Source organism: Geotrypetes seraphini, chromosome 1 (assembly GCF_902459505.1).
Source record: "Geotrypetes seraphini chromosome 1, aGeoSer1.1, whole genome shotgun sequence".
NCBI classification, from domain to species: domain Eukaryota; kingdom Metazoa; phylum Chordata; class Amphibia; order Gymnophiona; family Dermophiidae; genus Geotrypetes; species Geotrypetes seraphini.
Genome location: NC_047084.1, coordinates 193,037,370 through 193,064,824, shown reverse-complemented (window position 1 = coordinate 193,064,824; position 27,455 = coordinate 193,037,370). Strand labels below are relative to the sequence as shown.

General features: G+C 38.8%; 1 protein-coding gene across 3 annotated transcripts in view; it reads right to left on the bottom strand.

The window, feature by feature from the left end:
- LOC117359779 (deoxycytidylate deaminase-like) overlaps window positions 1-27,455 on the bottom strand; it is a 108,692-nt gene that overhangs the window by 43,555 nt on the left and 37,682 nt on the right. The window contains exon 1 of one of the 3 annotated variants that reach the window (XM_033943014.1): window positions 3,852-3,971. The exons of the other annotated variants lie outside the window; for them this stretch is intronic. Coding sequence (XP_033798905.1) covers window positions 3,852-3,895 — 44 coding nt within the window. The 5' untranslated portion in view covers window positions 3,896-3,971. Of the gene's footprint in view, window positions 1-3,851; window positions 3,972-27,455 lie in introns of those variants that run through there. 3 annotated transcript variants of the gene reach the window in all.

The window sequence follows — 27,455 nt, the reverse complement described above, 5'->3', positions numbered from 1 at the left end:
TCATTACCATAACACCAAAATTATCTCCGATAAGACCATATAAACTAAACAAACTTATGGATCTTGCATTAGTACTCTATTTTTAAACTCTGTGGTCCATAAGAAATATATAGGTTTTGATCAAACTTTATGGGCTCCTTTTTACTAAGGTGCATTAGAGCCTTAACGCGTGGAATAGCACACGCTAAATTGCCCCGCGCGCTAGACTTTAACGCCAGCATTGAGCTGGTGTTATTCTAGAAGCGTATCGCGCGGTGTAGCCCGTGGTAATTTCATGCGTGCGCTAAAAACGCTAGCACACCTTAGTAAAAGGAGCCCTATATGTACTAGTGTCTTTTCTTCCCTCCAACCAATGCTAGGAGGGCTAAGATAACCACTTCTACCATTACCACTCATTATTGAAAAAAACATGTATTTAGCGAAGGATAATACAATCAATGAAATAAAAGAATTGCCTTTTGAATGTTGGTGAAAAAGTAAAAAGTTCTCAATCTGCTCTCAGTTTGCATGAAGGAGTGCTATGTTATGTTGCTCATGCAAAACTTAAGCTTGGAGCAAACTACTGCACCTTGCTCTAAAGCAGGGGTGTGAAAGTCCCTCCTCGAGAGCCGCAATCCAGTCGGATTTTCAGGATTTCCCCAATGAATATGCATGAGATCTATTTGCATGCACTGCTTTCATTGTATGCTAATAGAGCTCATGCATATTCACTGGGGAAATCCTGAAAACCCGACTGGACCGTGGCCCTTGAGGAGGGACTTTGACACCCCTGCTCTAAAGGTAAGAGATACAGAGTAGCAAAAAAGGACAAGGCACTGTTTAAGAGAGGGAGTAGCTTGTCCTTTCTCCAGTGAGGCTGGAGATGGAAAGGACAAATCCAAAGATCTAGCAGATGAATGGTTCATGCTGCAGCCATTTTACTTTTCATCATTCTTTTGTACACATATTTTCATCACTGGAATACCTATTAAGTACAGGTTTTTATTTTAAAGCAAATAATTTGCCTCTGTTTTTTGGCCTAAATATTCCTTTCCAGACAAAATTCTATAGCTCATTAGAGGGGGAGCCTTTGCAGTCTGTCTGCCCCAAGACAGAGAATTAGAGGTAGAAGTGTAAATTTGGCCACAGCCACTACTTTATTCTTTTATGCACCACCCTAGGGCAGGGGTAGGCAATTCCAGTCCTCGAAAGCCGGAGCCAGCTCAGGTTTTCAGGATATCCTCAATAAATATGCATGAGATAGATTTGCATCTCAAGGAGGCAGTGCATGCAAATCCATCTCATACATATTCATGGTGGAGATCCTGAAAACCTGACCTGGCGCCAGCTCTCGAGGACCGGAATTGACTACCCTTGGCCTAGGGCAGGGGTCTCAAAGCCCCTCCTCGAGGGCCGCAATCCAGTCAGGTTTTCAGGATTTCCCCAATGAATATGCATGAGATCTATTTGCATGCACTGCTTTCATTGTATGCTAATAGATCTCGTGCATATTCTGTGGGGAAATCCTGAAAACCCAACTGGATTCCTGCCCTCGAGGAGGGACTTTGAGATCCCCTGGCCTAGGGGAACCCTCAGTCCCTTCAGAAAACAAGAAGCTTCAGCACTACCAGAACAACACCTAGTTCTGACCTTTTTTTTTTTTTTTTTAACCACAAAAAGGCTGTGCTTTCCTTGCCTGAAAGAGTTGTAGGACCCAGCCCATGGAAGAAAAGTTAGGCATATATATGTATGTATATATATAAATATAAAAATATGCCTAACTTATATATGCATATATATGGCATATATATATATATATATATATATATATATATATATGCATATATGCTTGGCGGTTAAGTGATAGTTCCCATACGTGATTCTGGTGCAATGACCTGGGACTGGAAGCCAAAGATAAAGACCCTGTCTTGGGCTGTGCTTGTGTTAGGCATATATATGCATATATAAGTTATATATATATATATATGCATATATATGCCAAACACAGCCCAACACAGGGTCTTTATCTTTGGCTTCCAGTCCCAGGCCATTGCACCAGAATCACGTATGGGATCTATCACTTAACCGTCAAGCTGCTGCAACCTCTTTAGATAGCAGATAACTGGTCTAACAGAGTGGGAACTAGGATCAGAGCTTACCAAGCTGCTGGACCTCTTCCAGGGAGCACAGGTATAGGGATCCTGTCCTCCAACACTGCCTAAGAAGACTAGCAGAAGGGAAACCAAGAGGTGCTACATAATTCAGCAGTAGAAGAATAACCAAGATAAAGACCATGGAAGGAGTATATACTGTACCTCAAGTGTGCAAATAGGAAAAGGAGTATTAGGAAGAAGAAAATTGTGACTTGAGAAGAGAAAATGTCTATTTTGAGCAATTTTGCTGAAACATATTTGGGATCTAGCTAGGTACTTGGGACCTGGATTGGCCACTGTTGGAAACGGGATACCGGGCTTGATGGACTTTGGTCCGTCCCAGTATGGCACATAAGCATTGCCTCTGCTGAGTCAGACCATAGGTCCATCACGCCCAGCAGTCCGCTCCCGCGGTGGCCCCCCAGGTCAATGACCTGTAGTGATCTATTACTCTACTACTCTATTACTTTACAGCCTTCTGTACTGTATAGTAACCCTCTAATTGTACCCATGGATCCCCTTTTCCTTCATGAACTTGTCCAATCCCCTTTTGAACATAAGCACATAAGCAATGGCAATTCTTATGTTCTTATGGGAAGGGGTAAAATGTGGACTTCATGGATCATAACTGCACGTCCTTAAAAATCTGAGGTCCGTGCCACTTTTAGTCTCGGCATAGGTTATGGCTCTGACAGACCTCTATGACAAGTTAGCTCTGACGGATCCTAATGCTTTTCCCTCTCTATGCTGAGACTATCCCTCTCTTCTTCGAAACCGCGCTAGTGGTTTTTAGCGCAGAGAGCCGCGCTAAATGGCCCGTGCCGCTCCCAACGCTCATACAGTTCTTATGAGCGTCAGGAGCAGCGCGGCACATTCAGCGCGGCTCCCCGCGCTAAAAACTGCTAGCGCAGTTTCGTAGACGAGGGGGGTAAAAGTGGCAAAACTTTTGCCCTAAGGTCTGTGCCACTTTCAGTCTCAGCATAGGGAGGGAAAAGCATTAGGATCCATCTGATCTAACTTGTCATAGAGGTCTGTCAGAGCCATAACCTAAGCTGAGAGTAAAAGTGGCACGGACCTCACAATTTTAAGGACGTGCAGTTAAGATCCGCGCTTTACCCCTTCCCTATGTAAAATTGCCCTTGTGAAGGATTTTACTTGGATAGTTTTAGTGCTACCTGGCATTCTAGCTATACTGGCCCTATTTCTGTCCTGAAGTAGTCCAATATAAATATATTTGTGTAGCATATTGATGCCCTACCTAAACCAAGGGTTACAATAATATTAATGGTAGCAGAAAGAAAAGTGCAAACCTATTAAATTTGCCATTGTGCTATATAGTATACTGCCAGCAAGCAAGAATTCCAAGGGGGGGGGGAGAGCATACCGGTATCTATTTGAAAAGAGCTAATAACTTTTTTTCCTGGAACAACACATCTAACTCCTGCATTGGTCCAGGAGAAATTTTAGCTCTTTTTCAAGCTGGGATGCTTTTTGTTATTTTGTTTTATTTTTATCCGACCAGCGTAGCTGCATGGGTCCAGAAATTTGTTCAATCTACCACTTTGGTTGTTTTCCCCAGACATGATGATCCACACACACGTGAAATGTAAAAGATACCCAACCCATGAAAACTGGGGATAGCTGCGCCAACTACGGGAACGAAGCTATCCTTCAACACGCGGAAGCGCAGATCTCACCGGGACGCAGTATGAACTCTACCTGCTATGAGCAGCCGGACCGGCGCGGGCACCCTCTCGGCTCATTTTCCCGAATAAAGTCTTCCCGCCGCTTCCACGAACAGCTTTCAGCGCCAGCAGAGCCGCTTTATACCGTCGAAGTCCCTCCTCCTTAGCCTGTCGCCCCGCCCGCTTCTTGTTTCTAGCGCTGCCCCTGCGTTGTTAAATGCAGCTCCCTTGCAGTGAGCGAGGTGCGGTTTTTAACGCTGCTGCCCTGTTAAGCCTTAATGACCCTCTCTCCTAAGCTAGGGTATGTGGAGAATGATCTTAGTCGTTCAGATTTACTGAGAATGCTGCCCCCTAGTATTTATATAGTGCCAAAAGACAGCTTTTTTTCCTAGAGTGTAACATAGTAGATGACGGCAGATAAAGACCCAAATGGTCCATCCAGTCTGCCCAACCTGATTAAATTAAAAAAAATTTTTCTTCTTCTTAGCTATTTCTGGGCAAGAATCCAAAGCTCTGCCCGGTCCTGTGCTTAGGTTCCAACTACTGAAGTCTCCGTCAAAGTTCACTCCAGCTCTACACCGTCCCAGCCATTGAAGCCCTCCCCAGCCTATCTTCAACCCAATGGCCATATACAAACACAGATTGTGCAAGTCTGTCCAGTACTGGCCTTAGTTTTTCAATATTTGTGACACCCATATGTCTTCTAATTTTTAGTGTTGAAACATTTTATTAATTTTCCAAGAAACAAAACAGCAAATACTAAACATGACATAACAAAGTACAACATCCATCCACCCCCCCCCCGTCTCTCTTCAATCACCTCTCACCCAAATGTTGCGTCCCAGCTCTAGCAAGCCTACCACAACATGAGGCTCGGAGATCTGTTCTAATTTTATATAGTGTGCCATAGGGGCACTCAAATGGAAGTTAAGTGCCAAAACATGGGCAAAACTGCAGCTTAGTACCTAAGGAGTCCATTTACTAGCATGGGCTTACTGCACCTTATAGATGGCTTGAAGTACCTGTATGCAAACCGCTTTGACTGTGGTTGCAAAACTACAGCAAAGGCTGTATACAAGTCCCAATCCCTTTCCCTTCCTCCTTTGACAGAATGAAAATAAACCAGATATTCAATGTCAGTCACTAGAAATGGTTCGGTGCTGTGTATCCAGTGCCAACCATGGGAGTTAGACCAGCTATGTTCTGCAGTCTGAATATCGGCCCTTTGCCTTCACCAGGAGGCCATACCACAAATTTGCCATCCTTTGCATGTAGAAATATTTCTTCAGGTTTCATCTTTTTGCCCCCTCATTCCAGAGCTTCCTTACAAATGAAAGAGACTCTCGCCTCCTGTGCAATCATGCCACAGAGGTATTTAGACATCACTATCATATCTCCCCTCTCTCGCCTTTCTTCCAAAGTATACATATTGAGATCTTTATCTGTTTCCATATGCTTTATGATGAAGACCAATGACCATTTTAGTAGCCTTCCTCTGGATCAAGTTTCAAGTGAATTACATTAAAATCCAAGTTTGTACATACATTAAAATATAAAAGAATGATAATAACAAATCGAAAAAGGGGTAAGACCTACAGACCAACAGACATGACTGGATGTGAAGGGATGAGGGGATAAGGTTACAATATTAATCATTTTAAAAAGAGGGAGACAATAAGGGAAAAAAACATTAGGAAGGGTATCTTTTTTTATTTTTTATTATTATTCTATTTTTGATAAAAGGACTGCTGCACTGTGACTATTCCATACAGGAGGTAAAAGCATCTTTAAACAGGAAGGTTTTTAGATTAATTTTAAAACGGCTAATGTCTTTTTTGTCTCTTATATATTGGGATCGACTCCTTCCTGTTTATATCTTTTTCAAGAATGTGCACAGTATTTTAAGGAGCTATTTTATTACAGCCTTGTGTATGCTGAATGCTAAGAAGTCCGTTTTATACCCATGGGCTTCTTAGCATATAGCGTGCACTAAGCTTTAGTAAAAGAGCCCCTAAATGAGGTTTCATCAGAACCTTGTACAGAGGCATTATCACCTCCATTTTGCTGATGGTCATTTCTCTCCCTATTCACTCAAGCATGTGTTTAGTTTTGCCATTGCCTTTTTTACCTGTTCGGCTACCTTAAGATTATCACATATGACCACACTCCTCTCGAGTCACTCTCTTGTAGATTCCAGGGTGATGTAAGGCATTGTGGGTATGGCACACCCATCCACTATTTCCCCCTAGGCATTGCACAAAACTTGCATATTCATTGAGTGGAATGCATTCCTGTTCCTATAGGTGGCCTCGTCTATCCGGGGTGGGGGTGGGGGGCGGTCCGACTGCAACATGTGTGCAGTTTATGATACCTTTGACTGAGGGGAAGCAGGCTATAAAAAAATTAAGAATAGCCTTACTGGGTCAGACCAATGGTCCATCTAACCCAGTAGCCCGTCTTCACAGTGGACAATCCAGGTCACTAGTACCTGGCAAAACCCCAAATAGTAGCAACATTATGCAGTAGAATTCACTCATGCTGCTCTGTAGGGCCGGGGGAGGGGGGAGGGAAGGTGATGTGGGTGTAAATGAGGAAGACTTGTAGGAACTGGGTAAGGCAGTTTGAGATGGAGGGCTAGTTGAGTCCTGTGTTGGCTGCGGTTATTTCTGTTTGTGCGTGCCTACAAGAGGGGTTTTAGCTGCCGACAGAGATCCTGTATAGCTGCCCTGTCAAAGCAGTATCTATCTATACATTGCTGGGCTGTGAGGTCTAGGATGCATGAGCAAGCTCTGAAGACTCTCATGCAGGGGTATGTCCTGCGGGTTCCTCCTTGATCTCTCTTTCTCCCATAGCAGAACTTCAGCCACCACCAGTGCATTAATTCCTTCCAGGACCCACCACCACAGGTGCAGTCCACTATCCCTGCTATCACCACCTACCAAAGGTTATGCTCCCCTCCCTTTACAGATGACCCCCAGGCACTCCCTATCTCAGACACAGCCAGCAAAAGCAGTCCACCCCCTTAGACACAGCAGACAGACACAGGTAAGACAATCAGCACTCACTCTGCAGCTCCTGGCACACGTGACAGAAAGAAAGAGACAGCACAGTGATAGACAGCAAGGTGAGTAAGTGAGTAAGTAGAAATGGAAGAGAAGCAGAGACGCAGGTTTCAGATAGGAGGAGTGGGGAAGTGGGATGGCAGGGGTCTGCAAAGTATGGGTGTGGGGTAAGAAACGGGTCAATCAGAGAAGCAGGTTAGGTTAATGTAGAGACAGGAACACTGACAAGCAATCTAGCACTCAGTAACTCTGCAGTTAGACAAATGCTCAGCTCTAGCTCACCAACACAACAAGATTGCTAGTAGGTCAAAAGACAGTCTGTGACTCACCTTATGTGCTTTTAAAAAGGGGCTAACTGTAGGTGTCTTTGGGCATGCCCAAAGAAATCATCTTGGTGTCCATTATCGCATTTGGATGTCCAAGTTTCTAAGTTTATTTAAAATATTCTGTCCCGCCCTTCGGAAAACCTTCAGGGCGGTTTACAGTCTAAAACATAGTAATTTAAAAATTTAACAATACAATATTCAAAACAAGCCTTGCATAATGAATACATAAAATTTAAGGAAAGAAACACAAAATTTCCCCAAAAATGAGCATACTGAAGTCATTGTTGTAAGTGCCAATGAGATGGCGTTCCAGTATCTTGGACCAGTTATAGAGAAAATTGTGTCCCTTACATGTTTGTGTACAATATCTTTGTATGATGACATTATAAAGCAATTGCTTATTTGTGGATCTCAAATTCCTACCTGCTACAAGTGTGCTAGATAGGGTGGATCATCTGTTCTCAGTACCTTGAAAGTAGTAAGAATCAACTTATACATGATACAGTATTTTGCTGGGAGCTAGTGAGCATTTTTCATAAATGAAGATATATGGTGAAATTACGGAGATTGTGAATTACTCTAATAGCTGTATTCTGTATTAGCTGCAATCTTTGAATGTCCTTCTGTCGTAACCCGGTATAAAGAGAATTACAGTAGTCTATCTGTTAAATAATGAGAGAATGTACTAGAATGTTCAGAGCCTCTGGCAATAAGCATGCCCATCTTTTGCTAGCCATTCAGCACTCCTGGATGTCATTTTTTTTTTTTTTTTTTAACACATTTGATTATGTGATTTGGATGTTTCCTGATTGCCTGGACATCTAGACCACTTTTATGACAGTTTATGGATGTCTTTATGTTTGGAAAATGAGCCCATAGTCAAACTAAATTGGAAATGGACCGGTAATTATGGATATTTTTCTCTGAACTAACATAACAGCTGGGGGTGGAGAATAAAACAGTTAAATTGCAGGTGAATTTTGGTACTATCCAGGGGAGAAGGCTGTTAAATGATTGTTCCTAGTGCTAGTTGAAAAGGAGCTTGTCTTTTTGCATTTTAAGAAAAATACTGGAAAGAAAACTATCCCAGAAATGTTGTTAGACTGAGATATGCCTGAGCCTGGGGGAGCTCTGGGAAGCTAATCTGCATACTGATGAAGATTAAAACCATTGCTAACTATGAAAGATTTCTGAGATGTTTTGCACAGCCTGATACTCTCCAAGATAAATTATTGCAATGTATTATATTTGGGATTACCAAAATGTAAAATGCAGGCATTATAAAAATTCTGTGGCTAGCGTAGTAACAGGAGTAAATCGATATGTTTAGATGATGCCAGTATTGAAACAACTACATTGGTTGCCAGTTGTTTGGAGAATTCAATTTAAGGTGTTGACGATTGTATATCATGTTCTCTATGATCAAGCACCTTGTATTTGAAACCAGTATGGTCTGTATATATTCCTAGAAGAAACTTAAAGGCTGAATATTAATAAAGTTAGTGGTTGAAGATCCTACATATGTGACAACAGAATGATCTGCTTTTTCAATTGCAGCAGTAAAAATGTGGAATAAGCAATTAGGTGGCATATGGTTATATCTATGACCAGTTTTGTCTGGCACTTAAAACTTATTTATTTGTGCAAGTGTTTATGTGTTAATTTATTATTGACATTGAGGAGAAATATGTATATTTGGGGAATAAGAGAATAAATGATATGTAGGAAATTAGTTGTATTTTTCCCTTTTTAGAACGTTATGGGGGTTTTTTTGTTTTGGTATCTGATTTTACATATGTTTTTTTATGTAAGCCATTTAGATGGTAAGCGGATGATACATTTTTAAAATAAATAAACTTAAATTTTACCTTGTGCCTCACAAGAATGAAAGCTCTGGGAGAACTGGAAAGTCTTAAGGATTAGAAGTTTTATTATAAGCTCTTTTGAGCAGAGACTGTCTTCTTTGTGACTCTGAATAGCGCTGCATACATCTGGTAGCACTATGGAAACAATTAATAGTAGTAATAGTTATTATAGGTTATAGAAGAAAAGATATATTACCTTAAAAAAGGTAACATTAACATGTATTGATCATCCTGAGTGGGAAGGTACTAGGAAATTTAAGTTACTGTTACTGGGAAACAGTGCCTCCATGCATTATGTTTGATCTTCTTTTTATTAGAGACAAGTCCTTATTCTTAGCTTTGAAGAGAGTGACAAGGATTTCACTTCTAACCCAAGGGAGACGGGCTATTGAACAGCTACTCTGAGGGGCTGGTGACTAGATACTGTGTCATACTAGACATAAGAATGTAAGAATAGCCATATGTATTGGGTCAGACCAATGGTTCACCTAGCCCAGTATCCTGTTTCCACAGTGGCCAATCCAGGTCACAAGTTGAGTACCAAATATACCCGAAATCAAAACTTTGTACAAGTATATGCATTTCCAATTGAAAATATTTATTCAATATCTATCAAATGTCAATTAATTACAAATGCAGCCTATCAATAAAAATCCAATAATAATATAATTATACAAAGGAGGAGTCTCAGAGAGTTTCAAACCATATAACTATCTGTACAGAGTCCTCAACCTATTCAGGCTTCATATTCTTCTTCTTATATTATTATTATGTTAAATGACTGTGACCTCATTTCTCAAGCTTACACAATTGGTCAAAAGCATTTCTATTCCATATAAGGCATTCTTTACAGTTTGCTCTGTATGATACAATTAAGTTTACTTTGATTTAAATAACAGCAGTTTCATGATTAACTCAATAAAAATGTAAATGTCTGATTATACAACAAACACCCAATAAACTGTAAAAGATCACAATATAGTGTGAGAGGCAAATCTATATCTTGAAATTCAGACACGGTTGCTTAATTTTCTTATATGTTTTGTTGTTCCTTATATGGAATTTGTATTTTTGTGGTCATTCATGAATGTTTGTTACTAAGGTATTGTAATTTATTTCTTATATACCGCTACATCCGTTAGGTTCTAATGTATTGTAATGAATAATCAAATAAATAAAGAATTAAAAAAAAAAAAAGAAATTCAACACCAAGATTTGTCCTGCATTTTCTAGCTATGGTATAGCACAGGAAACAGCTACTTTACAAGAAACTAGAAATCCAATTTGTATAGCAAAAATTAGAAGAGCCTTTGTAAAACTGCTTTTACACATACCATTCTAAAACTTGAGAACAGCAGGAACAAACAAAGCATATATCTTTATAACACAAACCCTCTTTGAATACTGCCACAACATTTCCAAACCCACACACAGGCACTCAATCTAAGGCCCCAGGCATACACATTATGAGGAACGGTTGGGTAAGTTGCAGCTAAACTCACTCAAGGAACGCAAAGAGAGGGGTGACATGATTGAGACGTTCAAATATGTCACGGGCCATATTGAGGTGGAAGAAGATCTCTTTTGTCTTAAAGGACCCATGTCAACAAGAGGGCATCCTTTGAAAATCAGAGGTGGGAAATTTCATGGCGACACCAGAAAATATTTCTTCACCGAAAGGGTGGTTGATCGCTGGAATAATCTTCCACAACAGGTAATTGAGGCCAGCAGTGTGCCAGATTTTAAAAAAAGATGGTATTGGCTTGTGGGATCTCTTCATGGAGGTAGTTAGGGGGGTGGGTCATTAGAGTGGGCAGACTAGATGGGCCGTGGCCCTTTTCTGCCATCATTTTCTATGTTTCTATGTTTCATTACACACAATACAATCCTATATAACTATTATACGATGGACATATCAAATAAGCAAGGTTGTTAACTCTAAAATTGAATTAAATACATTATTATAAAAATAAAGCATTATAAGAGCAAAAGAGGAAGATACATAAGAATAGCCTTACTGGGTCAGACCAATGGTCCATCAAGCCCAATAGCCCGTTCTCACGGTGGCCAATCCAGTCACTAGTACCTGGCCAAAACCCAAGGTGTAGCAATATTCCATGCCACCGATCCAGGGCAAGCAGCGACTTCCCCTGTATCTTTCTCAATAACAGATTATGGACTTTTCCTCCAGAAAATTGTCCAAACCTTTCTTAAAACCAGCTACACTATCCGCTCTTACCACATCCTGTGGTAACGCATTCCAGAACTTAACAATTCTATGAAAAAATTCCCTCCAATTGATTTTAAAAGTATTTCCCTGTAACTTCATCGAGTGTCCCCTAGTCTTTGTAATTTTTGACAGAGTGAAAAATCGATCCACTTGTACCTGTTCTACTCCACTCAGGTTTTGTAGACTTCAATCATATCTCCCCTCAGCCATCTCTTTTCCAAGCTGAAGAGTCCTAACCATTTTAGTCTTTCCTCATACGAGAGGAGTTCCATCCCCTTTACTAACTTGGTCACTCTTCTTTGAACCTTTTCCAGTGCCACTATATTTTTCTTGAGATAAGGAGACCAGAATTGAATGCAGTACTCCAGATGAGGACGCACCATGGAGTGATACAGGAAAATTGTAACATTCTTAGTCTTGTTACCCATCGCTTTTTAAATAATTCCTAGCATCCTGTTTGCTTTTTTGGCTGCTGCTGCACATTGGGCGGAAGATTTCATCGTATTGTTTACAATGACACCCAGATCCTTTTCAAGGTGGACCCTAGCATCCGGTAACTGTGATTCAGGTTATTCTTCCCAATGTGCATCACTTTACATTTGTCCACATTAAATTTTGTCTGCCATTTGGACGCCCAGTCTTCCAGTTTCCTAAGGTCCGCTTGCAATGTTTCACAATCCGCATACGTTTAAACAACTTTAAACAGTTTAGTGTCATTTGCAAATTTAAATCACCTCACTCATCGTTCCAATTTCTAGATCATTTATAAATAAGTTAAATAGCACCATTCCCAGTACAGACCCCTGTGACACTCCACTGTTTACTCTCCTCCATTGAGAAAAATGACCATTTAACCCTACCCTCTGTTTTCTATCCGATAACCAATTTCTAATCCACAACTGAACTTTGTCACCTATCCCATGACACTTAAATTTTCTCAGGAGCCTCTTGTGAGGATATTTATCAAAAGCTTTTTGAAAATCTAGATATACTATATCAACCGGCTAACCTTTATCCACATGTTTATTCACACCTTCAAAGAGGTCAACCAAATTTGTCAGGCAAGATCTTCCTCGGTTGAACCCATGCTGACTCCATCTCATTAAATCATGCTTGTCTACGTGTTCCACAATTTTATTTTTTAAAACCATTTTGCCCGGCACTGAAGTGAGGCATACCAGTCTGTAATTTCCCGAATCTCCCCTGGAGCTCTTTAAAAAATTGGCGTAACATTGGCCACCCTTAAATCTTCAGGTACTACAGATGATTTTAGCGACAGGTTACAGATCACTTACAGCAGATCAGCAATTTCATTTTTGAGTTTTTTTAATACCCTGGGATGTATAACATCCGGTCCTGGTGATTTATTATTTTTTAACTTGTCGATTTGTCTCAGTACATCTGCCAAATTCACTGAGATTTCTTTCAGTTCCTCCACATCATCAGCCTTGAAAACCATTTCCGGTTTAGGTAGATCTCTTACATCTTCTTCCATAAAGACCAAAGCAAAGAATTCATTCAGTCTTTCCGCTATGGCCTTATCCTCCCTGAGTGCCCCTTTCGCTCCTTGATCATCCAACGGTCCCACAGATTCCCTCACAGGTTTTCGGCTTCTGATGTACCTAGCTGATGTTGGACAGACATCTAAAAGTATAGTCTGTGTCTGTATGTGACAGGACAGATCAGGAGGAAGTATGTGTATCTTATATCACATTCAAAGTATCTGATTACAGGTCTAGTCTCTCTCGGTGGTGGTGGTGGGGGGGGGGGTTATACATCTTATAGTGAAACTTAGCAAGTAAAATGTACTAATTTAATGGATTATTGGCTTAACATTGCTTTGATAATTTATTTTATTTTTAAAAATTTATATACCATCTATATTTACACGGTTTCCATATAAAACATACATAACATAAAATGAATGTGACTGTTGGGCAGACTGGATAAAATATGCAGGTCTTTATCTGCTGTCATATACTATGTAATCCAGATGCTATTAAATTATCTCCTACCTGACAGAACTGGTATACCAGTTTTTGGGATCATAAAGGGATTTCGGAATTATACAATTTATTAGAGTAGCTACATAAAGAATTGACAGAGGAATATGAGAAGGATGATCTTACCCAAGATATATAAGAGTCATGTCTTGTTACCGAAACAGGAATGTATATTCTATTTGGATTTGAATAAAAGCATAGGTGAGCTCCAGGTTATGAAGGACAATTTGCTTGGGACTTTCAGAAGTAATACACAACTAGTGGGTGGGTTATTTGATCAGATAATGATGCGTATGCCAGAGCTGGGAAAAATTCCATATGCTTTAAAACTAAGTCAGGATATAAAGAATGAAATGTGTTCCAGGAGGCATGATGTGCCTTGGCACCAGAGAGCATTAGAAAGGGTACAAAATGCATAGACTGATGGAAGAGATGAGCAATTGAAGGAAAAGACTGAAGGCTTATTACTTTCCTCTTCAGTAACACGAAGTGAGAAAGCCTTTGTCCTGCATGAGAAACCCTTAGGTCAGTTTTCACTGCCAAAGATGGAACTATGTTAGTTCCTGTTAATTGGAGTCCTCTCCTTTCAATTGGCTAAATCTTTTCCAAACTTCTGGGATAACCTCAATCAATTAATAGCAACCTGGAAACAACTGATAGTGTCTTACAGTCCCACATGGGCATACGTAACCGGTTTTCTTAAAGCATTGTTTTTTAGTGACTTGGATTTTATGTGGGCAACAAACTGCTGAAAATAAATGGCAATGGCTGGTAGAGAATCCTGTGAAAAATGATATGAGTGATTCTGAACGTAGTGCCTACATAACAAAAAGAAAAGAACTGATTGAGGACTATGAAAGAATTTGTTAACCTAAGGTGGATTGACCAAAGTTAATGTTTCTGAGGTGTGTTCAATCTTTTAAATAGTTTTCCGGGCAACCAGAGCGTGGGACCGGGAGAGGAATGGTGGCTATGTTTGTCAATAGATTCTTGCCTCCATTAAAGAAATGCTGGAAAATGCATGGATTCTAGTGATCCTTGTGGTTGTGCGTCATTGTGAATGCAGAATGAGGGAGAAGATCAAGAGAACCAGAGAAAGGAAGGTCAGAAACAGACTATTGAACTTAAAAGATCACTTCCCAAGTAGGCACAGGGTATGGGAGAGGACAGGAAGGGTAAGAGGATTACAGATGCAAGGAAGAAACTCAAATGCCGGGAGGAGAGTGACCTGTTACCAGTGTAGACAGATGTGTTACAGTATTGTAAAAACAGTGTCTTTTGGGGAGTATGTTTGACTGACAAGGGAAAGAAAATAAACATCTGAAAGAATAGCTGCAATTTTACAGATATTCTTTCCAACCACTGTGACAGTCTTATGCAGATTTTTGGGATTAACTGTTTTCTGTAAGCAACAATGGTTCCTAATTTTTTTTGCAGATAATGGAATTACTGTATGTAATACTGAAAGGTAGTGAAGGGGAATTACCTTCCTGGACTAAGGAATTGTCACCTTTACAGATTTGAAAAATGTCTTGACTAAAACACTCTTCCCTCTCTTTTACAAAGTTGCACTATGGGCTTCGGGGCCATTACCACATGGCTTTGTAAAAGGGGGGGAGGGGAGGTCTGTCATTGCTTGATTATACTTTGTGGTTTCATTTGTATATGTTAATAAACACTTCTTCAGTACTATTGTGCTGCGCACCCAATTTTCAAAAAAATATATAGGCTACTGCAGAATCACCAGTCCAACTGTTCATTCAATCAACTTCCTTAAGAGACTGATAATGGATCTCAAGTGTTCACAGTTATATCGTCACTAGAACACGTCTTGGCGTATAACTAACTTGTGAACTATCATCGGTCCATAAACTTATTTATGACTTTATTTTCTCTAACTTCATTATTATTATCTTTTTTATTTTTTGGTTGTATCATACTATGCATTCAACTTATTTAGCTCATATACTCTTCCTATATTAATATTGTGATGGTACTTAGCTCAGGTATAGGTAAACCTGGCCAGCTCGAAGGAAGATCTCCGTTTCGCTCTCTTTAATTCAGTAGAGCTTCCTCAGGAACAGTATCACAACTTTTGTCACCACTAAACAATAAAACATAAAAAGATATCATTATAAAACACATCCAAATATTGGTAAAAGATATTGGTAAAAAATGTATTATATACCGACTCTTACAATTAAGAAGAACTTCAAGACACAGCAAGCGGTTAAGTTCCCATACCACTATTATTTTATTTGAATGTAAGCTCTTACTTTTATTTCTATTCTTAATCTTTAACTTTTGATTAAGAACATAAGAACTGCCATCTCCGGATCAGACCTTCGGTCCATCAAGTCCGGCGATCCGCACACGCGGAGGCCCCGCCAGGTGTACACCTGGCGTAATTTATAGTCCACCATATCTTTATATGCCTCTCTTAAGGAGATATGCATCTAGTTTGCTCTTGAAGCCTAGGACGGTCGATTCCGCAATAATCTCCTCTGGGAGGGCATTCCAGGTGTCAACCACTCTCTGAGTGAAGCAGAACTTCCTGACATTAGTCCTGAACCTGTCCCCCCTTAGCTTCATTCCATGTCCTCTAGTCCGTGTCAAATTGGACAGTGTAAATAATCTTCTCTGCTCTATTTTGTCGATTCCTTTCAGTATTTTGAAGGTCTCGATCATATCCCCACGCATTCTCCTTTTCTCAAGGGAGAACAATCCTAGTGTTATAAGTCTATCCTCATATTCCAGTCTCTCCATACCCTTCACCAGTTTTGTTGCTCGTCTCTGCACCCTCTCCAGCAGTTTTATATCCTTCTTTAGGTAGGGAGACCAATGTTGGACGCAGTATTCCAAGTGTGGTCTGACCATTGCCCTATAAAGCGGCATTATAACTTTCTCCGATCTACTTGAGATTCCTTTCTTTATCATGCCCAACATTCTATTTGCCTTCTTTGCCGCTGCCGCGCATTGTGCCGACGGCTTCAGGGTCCTATCTATCAGTACACCCAGGTCCCTTTCTTGTTCACTCTTCCCCAGAGTTGCACCTGACATTGTATACTCGTATTCCTTATTTTTATTGCCTAAATGCATTACCTTGCATTTCTCCACATTGAACTTCATCTGCCATTTCTCCGCCCATGTTTCTAACCGACACAAGTCGCTCTGGAGTTTCTCTCTATCCTCCTGCGATCTGATTGCCCGGCAGAGTTTTGTATCGTCTGCAAACTTGATGATCTCACTGGATGTTCCTTCCTCCAGGTCATTGATATAAATATTAAAAAGGATCGGCCCAAGTACCGAGCCCTGGGGTACACCACTAGTCACTTTCTCCCAGTCGGAGAACTTCCCATTTATGCCCACTCTCTGCTTTCGGTTTTCCAGCCATTTGCCTATCCATCTTTGTATATCTCCCTCTATGCCATGGCTTTGTAGTTTCCTGAGAAGTCTTTCATGTGGAACTTTGTCAAACGCTTTCTGGAAGTCCAAGTATATTATGTCCACAGGCTTCCCACTATCAATTTGCTCGTTTACGGTCTCAAAAAATTGGAGTAAATTCGTCAAACATGATTTCCCTTTCCTGAATCCATGTTGACTGGGTTTCATCAAGTCGTGTGCGTCCAAGTGCCGGACTATGCTATCCTTGATCAGTGCTTCAACCATCTTGCCGGGGACCGACGTAAGACTCACAGGCCTATAGTTGCCCGGTTCCCCTCTCGATCCTTTTTTGAAAATTGGCGTGACGTTCGCTATCCTCCAGTCGTCCGGTATCTGTCCAGTTCTGATTGTCAGGTTTGCAAGTTTGTGCAATAACTCTCCGATTTCAACCTTCAATTTTAAACTACAGCCTAATTCAAGATTATAATTTATGATTTGAGTGGTCAGTCGTTGTTAAAACCAACCACTCTGGGAACTCCCCATCATAACAAACATCCGTATCCATTTAGTTAATCTCCTATATATCTATAACCTACCCGTTTATTCATACAGGAACACCCGACTATTTTCATCCCGGTGGAGCTTACGGCGTCTTGTAACACTTCCGGACCTTAAGCTGGAAGCATTTACTGAACAACTCAAAGAGCCCAATTTAAATGCACCCGGTGACGAGCACCGACCTACGTCACTTCCTGGCATTATTACCCCAACCACATGTATCGGAAGCACAGGCTTAAGGTCTAAATTATGATCTGTAATATATCCTAATTTTCGATTGTAAATAATATTGATTTTATCCTCAATTTATGAGAATAATTAAATTGTTTAAATTATTTAACATATCCAACGTTCAGTATTACAGATTTTAATTCCACTCCCTAAAGGGCTGGAAAAGTTAGAAGGACTAGAAAAACACCTGCCAATTGACTGACATATTTAACCCTTTAGGTTGCAGACTTTGTAGTCGATCAATCCACCTCTGTTCTAGTTGTAATAATTTCTTTCCTCTGTCCCCCCCCAAACTGATTTCGTCACCATATCTATGACCATACATTGTAACTACTCAAAAGAATAATTATAAGTTAAACAGTGAGCAACCAAAGGAGCTTCTTTTCTCTTGAGATGCAAACAGGATTTATGTTCTGTCATTCTCACTCTGAATTGCCTGGTGGTCTTACCCACATAGATTTTTTGACACGGACATATGATCATGCACACTACTTGATCAGTTCTGCAAGTTGTTCTATGTCGCAGGCTATAGCTCTTATGGGTTAAAGGATTTTTAAACGCGGCTCCTTGAATTGTTAAAGGGCATATCTGACATCTACCACACCTAGAGTGAAACCCATATCCGAAGGCTTCATTTTGCACCATGTCTGGTTTAACACTCAGATGTTCTTTTAGGTTTCGAGATCTAGAATACGCTAATCATAATTTGGTATTCTCAAAACATGGATTACTTTGCACAATTCTCCAATGGTTATGCATTATATTAGCAATCTGTCTTGACTCTGCATTAAACCTTAAAACACATGTTTGATATTCAACACTGTCCTCACTAGTGGTCTGAGAGTGTCCTTGTGGAAATATTGCAATATTTCCTGGATTGTCAGTATGAGTAACCTGTTGAGATGCTCGCGGTTGTAACAACCATTCTTGATGGTTCTTTTTTGCCCTCCGATAAGATTTTCTTAATATCTTTTCAGGATAACCTCCGCGTCTCAGGTTTTTAGCCAACTTATTGGCTGATTGTTTAAAGTCCACTGTATGTGTACAAATATGTCTAAACCTAAGAAATTGTGCCAATGGCAAACTATCATTGAGAGCAATTGGATGGCAACTATCATAGTGCAATAAATTCGTTGTATCCGTAGGTTTCACATACAGTGTAGATTCAAGTTGATCTTGTTTATTACTAATCCAAGTATCCAGGATATTAATGCCTTCTATTGATTGATTCATAGTGAACTGTATATTGTTATCTCGAGAATTAAGCCACTGTATGAAGAGAACAAGTTGATCATTGGAGCCCTGCCATAGTAGAAATACATCGATGTATCTTTTCCATCCTTTAATCCATCGGCTCCATGGGTGGGAAACTAAAAATGTTTCCTCATAGTGCTTCATATAAAGGCATGCTATTGAGGGTGCACATGTTGCACCATCGCTACGCCTTTAATTTGCAAAAATAGATTCATTCCATCCGTAAAGAAATTTTTTGTTAATGCCAATTCTAACAATGCCACAATAAATTCAGAAGGACTTTGATGAGGACGGGCTCGAGTGCTCAATGCTTCTTGCACTATTCTCAGGCAACTATCTTGAGGCAAAGAGGTATACAGAGATACTATATCTAGCGTAACCAATATAGTAGGATGGTCTGAGATATCAGTCGTTTGTAACCACCGTAAAAAAATGACTCGTGTCTTTGATATAAGAGTCACTGGTCTCGACTATTGGCTTCAGAAAGTAATCAGCATATATTGAAAGGGGTTCTAAAATTGAATTTTTAGAGGATATGATCGGTCTTCCTGGAGGTTTGTGCAATCTTTTATGGATTTTTGGTGTTAGATAAATCCATGGTATGGTGCTATGTTCTTTATTTAAAAATTGAAGCTCATGTTTAGCGACGTACCCCTCATCAAAGCCTTCCTATGTTAGAGTCAAAATCTTTGCCCTAATCTGGGAGGTGGGATCATTATCAAGGGTTACGTATGTATTGCGGTCAGATAATTGGTAACTTAATTCATTTCTATAATCACATTCATTCCATATAACCATAGCACCTCCCTTATCTGCCCTGCTGATAATTATAGTGCGATTCTGTTGTAATTTAAGCAACGCTTGATGTTCTTCCCTAGATAGATTATAGGTTTCAATTTTCTTATATCGTAATCTTGCAACATCATGGAGCACTAGCTGGTTAAACGAAGACAGTAAGGGATCTAATGGACCAGGGGGAGTCCAAATTGATTTCTTCTTAACCACTGATCTATCATTTTGAGATTCACTACCCCAAAAAAATTTTTTTAAGGATAAAGATCCTTATAAATTTTTCCATGTCAACCTGGAATTGAAAATGATCATATGGAACAGTCGGTATAAATGATAAACATCTCGATAACACTTTACTTTCTTCGCTAGTTAGAACATAATCAGAAATGTTAATGATCATAGCGTCAGAGGGGTTCGAGTTAATATTCTATAATAATTGCTGTTCCGGGTTTTTCTTCGACCTCTGCTTCTGCCTCTGGATCGCCCTCTTCCTCTGCCTCTTTGAAAGTTTTTTTTGTTTTTGATCAGACAGATTTCCTTCTGACCCGTTGCTCCTAGATGAATTAGATAGTGCAGATGTGCTTGTATCAGAAAGTCTATCATACGTTTTTTGTTGAGTAGAATACATCCATCTATAAACTTTGTTTTTTGCACAATCATTACTATCATGGTTAACCTTCTTCTGTTTTTGTTTACATATAGTATCACGATAAGTGTTAATAATTTCATAAATCTCAGTCATTTTTTGATCAAAAAGATCCGGGGAAAGCAGGGTTTTCTTGTTCTGTATTAGTTCTTCTAACAAGTCTTTTTGATGTAAAAGTTCTTTTTTGCTTCTTTCAATTATCAGTAACATTAGATCTAACGAGCACCTGTTTAAGATCTTATTCCAGGTATCTATGAATGTTTCATCTGTTTTAAAGATCTGTGGGGCTGTTGTCATATGAAGGCCCCTGGGGGATTCGTTCATGTTTACAGTAATCTATTAAAGCAGACCCATTTAGTTCCAATCGTTTAATGTATTTCAGGTTGGTAAAGATGACTGAGAAATCTTGTTGTTAATACCCATTTGAGGGTCAGATATCGAGTGTTCTCCAAATGCTGCTGTATCTTGCAACAATTCATTGGTAGTTTGGGAGGTAAAACCAAAGGCTGTGTGCCACGCGCCTTCTGCCATCTTATGTTAATAAGCATTTCTTTAGTACTATTGTGCTGCGCATCCAATTTTCAAAAAAATATATAGGCTACTGCAGAATCACCAGTCCAACTGTTCATTCAATCAACTTCCTTAAGAGACTGATAATGGATCTCAAGTGTTCACAGTTATATCGTCACTAGAACACGTCTCAGCGTATAACTAACTTGTGAACTATCATCGGTCCATAAACTTATTTATGACTTTATTTTCTCTAACTTCATTATTATTATCTTTTTTATTTTTTGGTTGTATCATACTATGCATCCAACTTATTTAGCTCAAATACTCTTCCTATATTAATATTGTGATGGTACTTAGCTCAGGTATAGGTAAACCCGGCCAGCCCGATGGAAGATCTCCATTTCGTTCTCTTTAATTCAGTAGAGCTTCCTTAGGAACAGTATCACAACTTTTGTCACCACTAAACAATAAAACATAAAAATATATCATTATAAACACATCCAAATATTGGTAAAAGATGTTGGTAAAAAATGTATTATATACTGACTCTTACAATTAAGAAGAACTTCAAGACGCAACCAGTGGTTAAGTTCCCATACCACTATTATTTTATTTGAATGTAAGCTCTTAATTTTATTTCTATTCTTAATCTTTAACTTTTGATTTTAAACTACAGCCTAATTCAAGATTATAATTTATGATTTGAGTGGTCATTCGTTATTAAAACCAACCACTCTGGGAACTCCCCATCATAACAAGTTTGTAACTTGTATGCTGGCAAAAAAATTTCCCATAGGTTTGAAGCCTTTGGGTTATTTTTCAAAATAAATTGACTCATTGTTTATAGAGATTAGTGGACATTGCCTATGCTGTAGAAATAACTTATTTCTTAGGGTTACAACATTCTCTTACAGCACACACTAAAAACACCATTTCAAAACTGCTAGTGCTAGACAGAATCCAGCACATAGCAAACACTCACCTTATGCATGTTGAACAGGAATTGACAAAGGTTTACATTACCATTGAGAAATGTATGTGAATTAACCCTCCAATTGTGTCAACCTAAAGTTTGTGCCCAGTGAGTAATCAAACTGTTAATATCTCTATCAAATAGGCCTCAAAATCCCAACAGATTACTGCGACATAGGGGAGAATATATTCACATTAGTTTCATTGATCCCTTGCCGGAAAAACACCGGAGAAGAATCTTTAACTATTGTTTTGCCAAAGCCAAATAAAGATCCTACTTTGGTTTCAAATTACAGGCCTATTTCTTTGATAAATGTAGATGGTAAACTTTTGGCTAAGCTATTGGCATTACACTTGGCCAAGGCTCTCCCTTATATTATTGGTATGTACAAAACAAGCTTCGTTGCTCAAAGACATTCTTCAAACACCAGACTGGCTTTTCATATCCTAAATTTAACAAAAACCATAGAGGATCTGGCCTTCTCTGTGTCTTTGGATGCAGAGAAGGCCTTTGATCGTGTTGAATGGACCTTTATGTATCAAGCAATGGGTTGGTTTGGTATTGGTTCTGGATTTATACAAATGATTCAAACCTTGTACAGCTCCCCTTTTGCCAGATTAAATATCAATAATACTTTTACAGAACGATTTCGATTGGAGAGGAGAGTTAGACAAGGCTGTCCATTATCTCCTTTGCTATTCGATATTATTTTGGAACCTTTGTTATTGGCTATCCAGCAGGTAAAGGAGATTCAGTGTATTCCTTATACAGGTCAGTAATATAAAGTTTCTGTGTATGCAGATGATATTTTGTTTCATTTGAGGAATCCGGAAACTACCAGTCCACATTTGCTAGATTTAATTGAACAATTTGGGAAATTTTCTGAATATAAAATTAATTGGAGTAAATCAGAGATTCTTCCTTTAAATGTTCATTGTCAAAGAGGTTTATTTGATTCCTTCCCCTTTCTTTGGAAGGAGGAGGGTATTAAGTATTTAGGTATTTGGATTCATAATACGTTGGAAGAGTCGATTAAAATTAATGAGAAAACGTTATTGTTGAAGGTTATGGAAATGTGTGAGCAATGGAATCCTCTACATCTGTCTTGGTGGGGGAGAATCCAAACTGTTAAGATGATGCTTTTGCCTATAGTTTGTTACCAAATGGGCATGTTGCCAGTGTTTTTTCAGGGGTCCTTTTATAAGAAATTAAATAGTATTCTTACTAAATTTATTTGGCTGGGGAAAAAACCGAGGATTGCTCTATCATCTTTACAAAAACCTATTGCTGAGGGTGGGGTAAATTTTCCAAATTTTTATAGGTACCATCAAGCCTATATTATCCGTCCTATATTGGATCCTCCCTGAGCTCATGGAAACTCTCCCGGAGTGGTTGCGGCTGGAATGGCAACTTCTGTTGCCACTGAGATTAAGTCATATGTTAAGTATTAAGATGCCTCGATTATACAAGGACAATAGAATTTTATTAGATACTTGGAAAACTTTAAAATTTGTGGATAATTTAACACCTATTACAATTTATAAATCCACGTCAGACTATTTGGCTGAACTCCAAGATTCATGGCTGAACTCCAAGATTCAAATTGGCGGATTTAAGGTCATCTGGAAGTATTTGGATGATGGCAGGTATACGCACTTTGGATGATGTTATCGCTGATGGTAAGTTGCTTAATTTTTCACAACTGCAACACAAATTTGGTCTTAATAAATCTTAAACTTATAGATGGTTGCAGTTGAAGCAAGCCATTCAGGTGGGGTTCCCTGAATGGAAAAATCTTAGTAATCAGTATAGTCTGCCGTTCTTATGTTTTCAGGTGGATTTCCTGGGACATCAGGCTGCTCAGTGGTATAAATTAGTATATGGATTTTTGAATAAGAAACCAAAAACTGGTCTACATGACATTTGGAGTATTGAGATAAAGCATCAAATTAATGTGTCTCAATAGGCATGAATTTGGTCTTGGAGGATGAGATTGTTTATAATGACGGGGGTTGCCATGCAGCTTATCTTAAAGAAGTGGAAAAATTGGTACAGATTAAATTATTCATTCTGGTGGGAATCCCTAAGTTATGTCTTTAAAATGGAAAGGTTCATGGCCATTGAGAAGGGTTATTATAAAAAATGTATGAATGTTTGGAAACCATTAACTAAATATTGTAAGGATTAATTTATTTTATATTAATGAGGAAAATGTACACATCCTGGGGAGGGGGGTATGTTCTGGGACTGATTAGACGGTATGGTTGGGTTGTTTATAGATATTTTTATGAATTGTTGTCCAATTTGATAAATGGGGGGGGAGGGGGAAATAAGTCTTCTTATTGTTTTTAAAAGTGAATTGTGCTGTAATGTTAATATTTTATGTAAATGTATCATCTTTTGTGCACAATTGTAGTTTTAAAAATGAATAAAGAAGTTTTAAAAAAAAAGAAAAAACCCCCTTCTATAAAGAAGAAAAGTTTTCTAGCCAAAAACTAAAGGAGCTTCTATTTTATCATTACATATTATGACAGGGAGAGTCCTGTCATGATGGAAGAAACCCTAAAACTATCCCTAAACCTGCTCCTAGAAGCATGCAGGTGAGAGAAACTGCCCTGCAGAATTTATCCCCAGTAAAAGGCAGCCCAAAAGTCACCCAATTATACTTGCCTAGTTCTAGTGTAGGGAATGCTAAAGGCAAAGAACTACAAGTACCAGCAGGCACTAAGCCGATGATAGCAAAACCCACAAAGGGATTAGCTCCTCCAATCGGCTCATTAGCAAAGCACCACAGAACCACAGGTGTTTCTTGAGACAATCAGCACAAGGCTAGAGAAAAGGGTGTGGTTGCTAGGCCAGAAGGGCAGCCACCAACCTTCAGCCTGCCTGAACCCTTGGAAAGAAGCTGACCAGTGCAAACCAGAGGGCAGAAGCCAGAGATCAGCATTTCCCACAGGAAACAGGGAGAAAATCTCACTTCTGAACCTTGTCTGCATTCTTCTGAAGGTAACACTGTTTTGGATGTAGAAATGCCAGAAGAAATATATACAAGTGATTATGAAATGAAACCTGTAGAATCCTGTTTGTCTGAAGCCATGCTTACTGATTAAAAGCTTGGGGAAATTATATGCTGTTTCTGGGAAGGTGGAATTGCCTCACAAGCCCTAATAACAGAAGGGTGTAGAATCCCTGCTTCTGATTAAATTGAAGTTAACAGAAGAGTTGGAATAATTGTGTCCTGAAATTGCACAAACAGAAATACTGTGAAAGAACCGGGCTGAGCAGTCCCAGCCAGTTCCAGGACTTTGATACTGAAAGTTTGGTTTTTTTGTTTTTATAATAAAGACTGGCAGAGCATAGCCTGTTGAGAGTACATGTTTGTGGAAAATTGCCAGATTATGAACTGTACAGTTGTAGAGCCTGGTTGGGTCTTACAAGCTGTTTAGCCACCAGAGCAAGTTTGTGGGGTTTTTTTTTTAAAATAATCTTTATTCATTTTAAAATAATTTCAATAAGTGAAGAACAATAAATAAAACATTTACACTATAGACATCACTTAAAATATTACAATATTCTTACAGACCAATAACCCTCCCACTCAAATTATTCTTTATCATTCAAGAATCTATAGATCTATCATAATTCCGTAATACACTACATATTTTAAACATAAAAATTACATATTTATCCACTTAGACATATTTTAAACTTATAAACCACCCTGCCCCATCCATAATAATATTTGATTATAACCTATATATTCCTCCCACCCTCCCCCCTCCCTCCCTGAATGTACAATTCTTATAACAACAAATGTATAATTATATTAAATCTACAAAAGATGTCAATGGACCCCATATTAGATTAAAGTTTTTAAAATTCCCTAACTGATCAGCTCTCATTTTTTCATATTTATATATCTGACATAAACTTGCCCACCAGAATGTAAAATTGAGACGATCCCAGTTTTTCCAGTTACGTGTAATCAATTGTATAGCTGTACTTGTCATAATTAATAAGAGACTTCTTTTATATTTATCTAGGGGGTCTTTGATATACAAGATTATTACTTCATAAGTTAAAGGAATCTCAGATTCTAAAATATTAGTAATATGTCCCCAAATCGATTTCCAAAAACCCAGTATCTTAGGGCAATGTTCCTATGTCAAGATGTCAATCTAACCGGGGTCCAAAAAGAATGATGCAACAGAAAAACCAAGTTTGTTTCTTAGATGCTGAAGCTGTACACCACATCCTCCAAGACCAAATATGTGGCCATCGAGATGCAGAAATATACTGCTTAATCTCAATGCTCCAAACATCTCTAAGAGTGTTTTTGGGTTTCTTATTCATAAGTTCAGATATTAATTTATACCACTTAGTGGCTTGATATCCTAAGATGTCCGTATGAAAACAGAGGAATTGCAAGCTGTAATAATTTTTCAAATTACGCCACTCAGGGAACCCCTTCTGAATAGCCTGCTTCAGTTGCAATCATTTATAAAATTGAAATTTAGAAATACCAAAAGATAGTTGCAACTGTGAAAATTCAAGCAATCTCCCATTTAAAACAACATCCTCTAATGTTCTTATGCCTGCTTGCATCCAAACTTTCCAGGCAATTTTAGAACCGCCTATTTGTTTCTTGGAGTTCAACCATAGGGATTGACACAAAGACTGTTCTATAGGGATTTCAGTTAACTTATTTATACATCTCAGGATCTTCCAAGTATCAAAAATGATGTTATTATCCTTTGCATAACTGGGTAGTTTAATGTCCAATATATGAGACAGACGCATTGGGGACATAATTTTCCATTCCAAAATTAACCACTGGATAATGATCCATGAAGTCAGGCAGGATCCAGTACATACCCTGACGCAGAATATAGGCCTGATGATACCTATAGAAATTTGGAAAATTTACCCCTCCCTCCACAATTGATTTTTGTAGAGATACTAAAGCAATTCTAGGAGTTTTGCCCATCCAAACAAATTTTATAAGAATACTATTCAATTTCTTGTAAAAAGAACTTTGAAAATAGATTGGCAACATTCCCATTTGATAACATACCACAGGCAAAATCATCATTTTCACTGTTTGAACTCTCCCCCACCAAGATAAATGTAATGGATTCCATTGCTCACACATTTCTGTAACCTTTAACAATAAAGATTTTTCATTTATTTTCATTGTTTCTTCCAGCGTCTTATAAATCCATATTCCTAAATATTTTATACCCTCTTCTTTCCAAAGAAAAGGAAACTGGTCAAACAAACCTTTTTGAGAATGTATATTAAGCGGAAGAATTTCAGATTTATTCCAATTTATTTTATATCTTGAAAATTTTCCAAATCTTTCAATCAAATCCAATAAATGTGGAATAGTAGATTCAGGATTCCTCAAATGAAGCAATATATCATCTGCATATGCAGAAACTTTATATTCTTATCCAGCATAAGGAATACCTTGAATCTCCTCTGTTTGTTGAATAGCCAATAATAAGTTTATTTTGTTTTTTCCTTTCACCAGAAAATAAAGACAGAAAATAAAGACATAATAAATTCACACTAAACACCTTTGCATGTGATGCAGACACCCCTCTACCCTCCATGCCTCATTCAACCGCTCGGCTGAGGCTTGGATGACCCAGGTCAGGACTCTGGCTAATCCAGTCCAGGTCTTACCCGGTCACAATATGCATGATCTGTGTTTTATGATTCTAGTGCAAAATGGCTGGGATATTTGACCTACAGTATATAAATAAGGCCACATGGACATTTTATTAAATAGATGACAT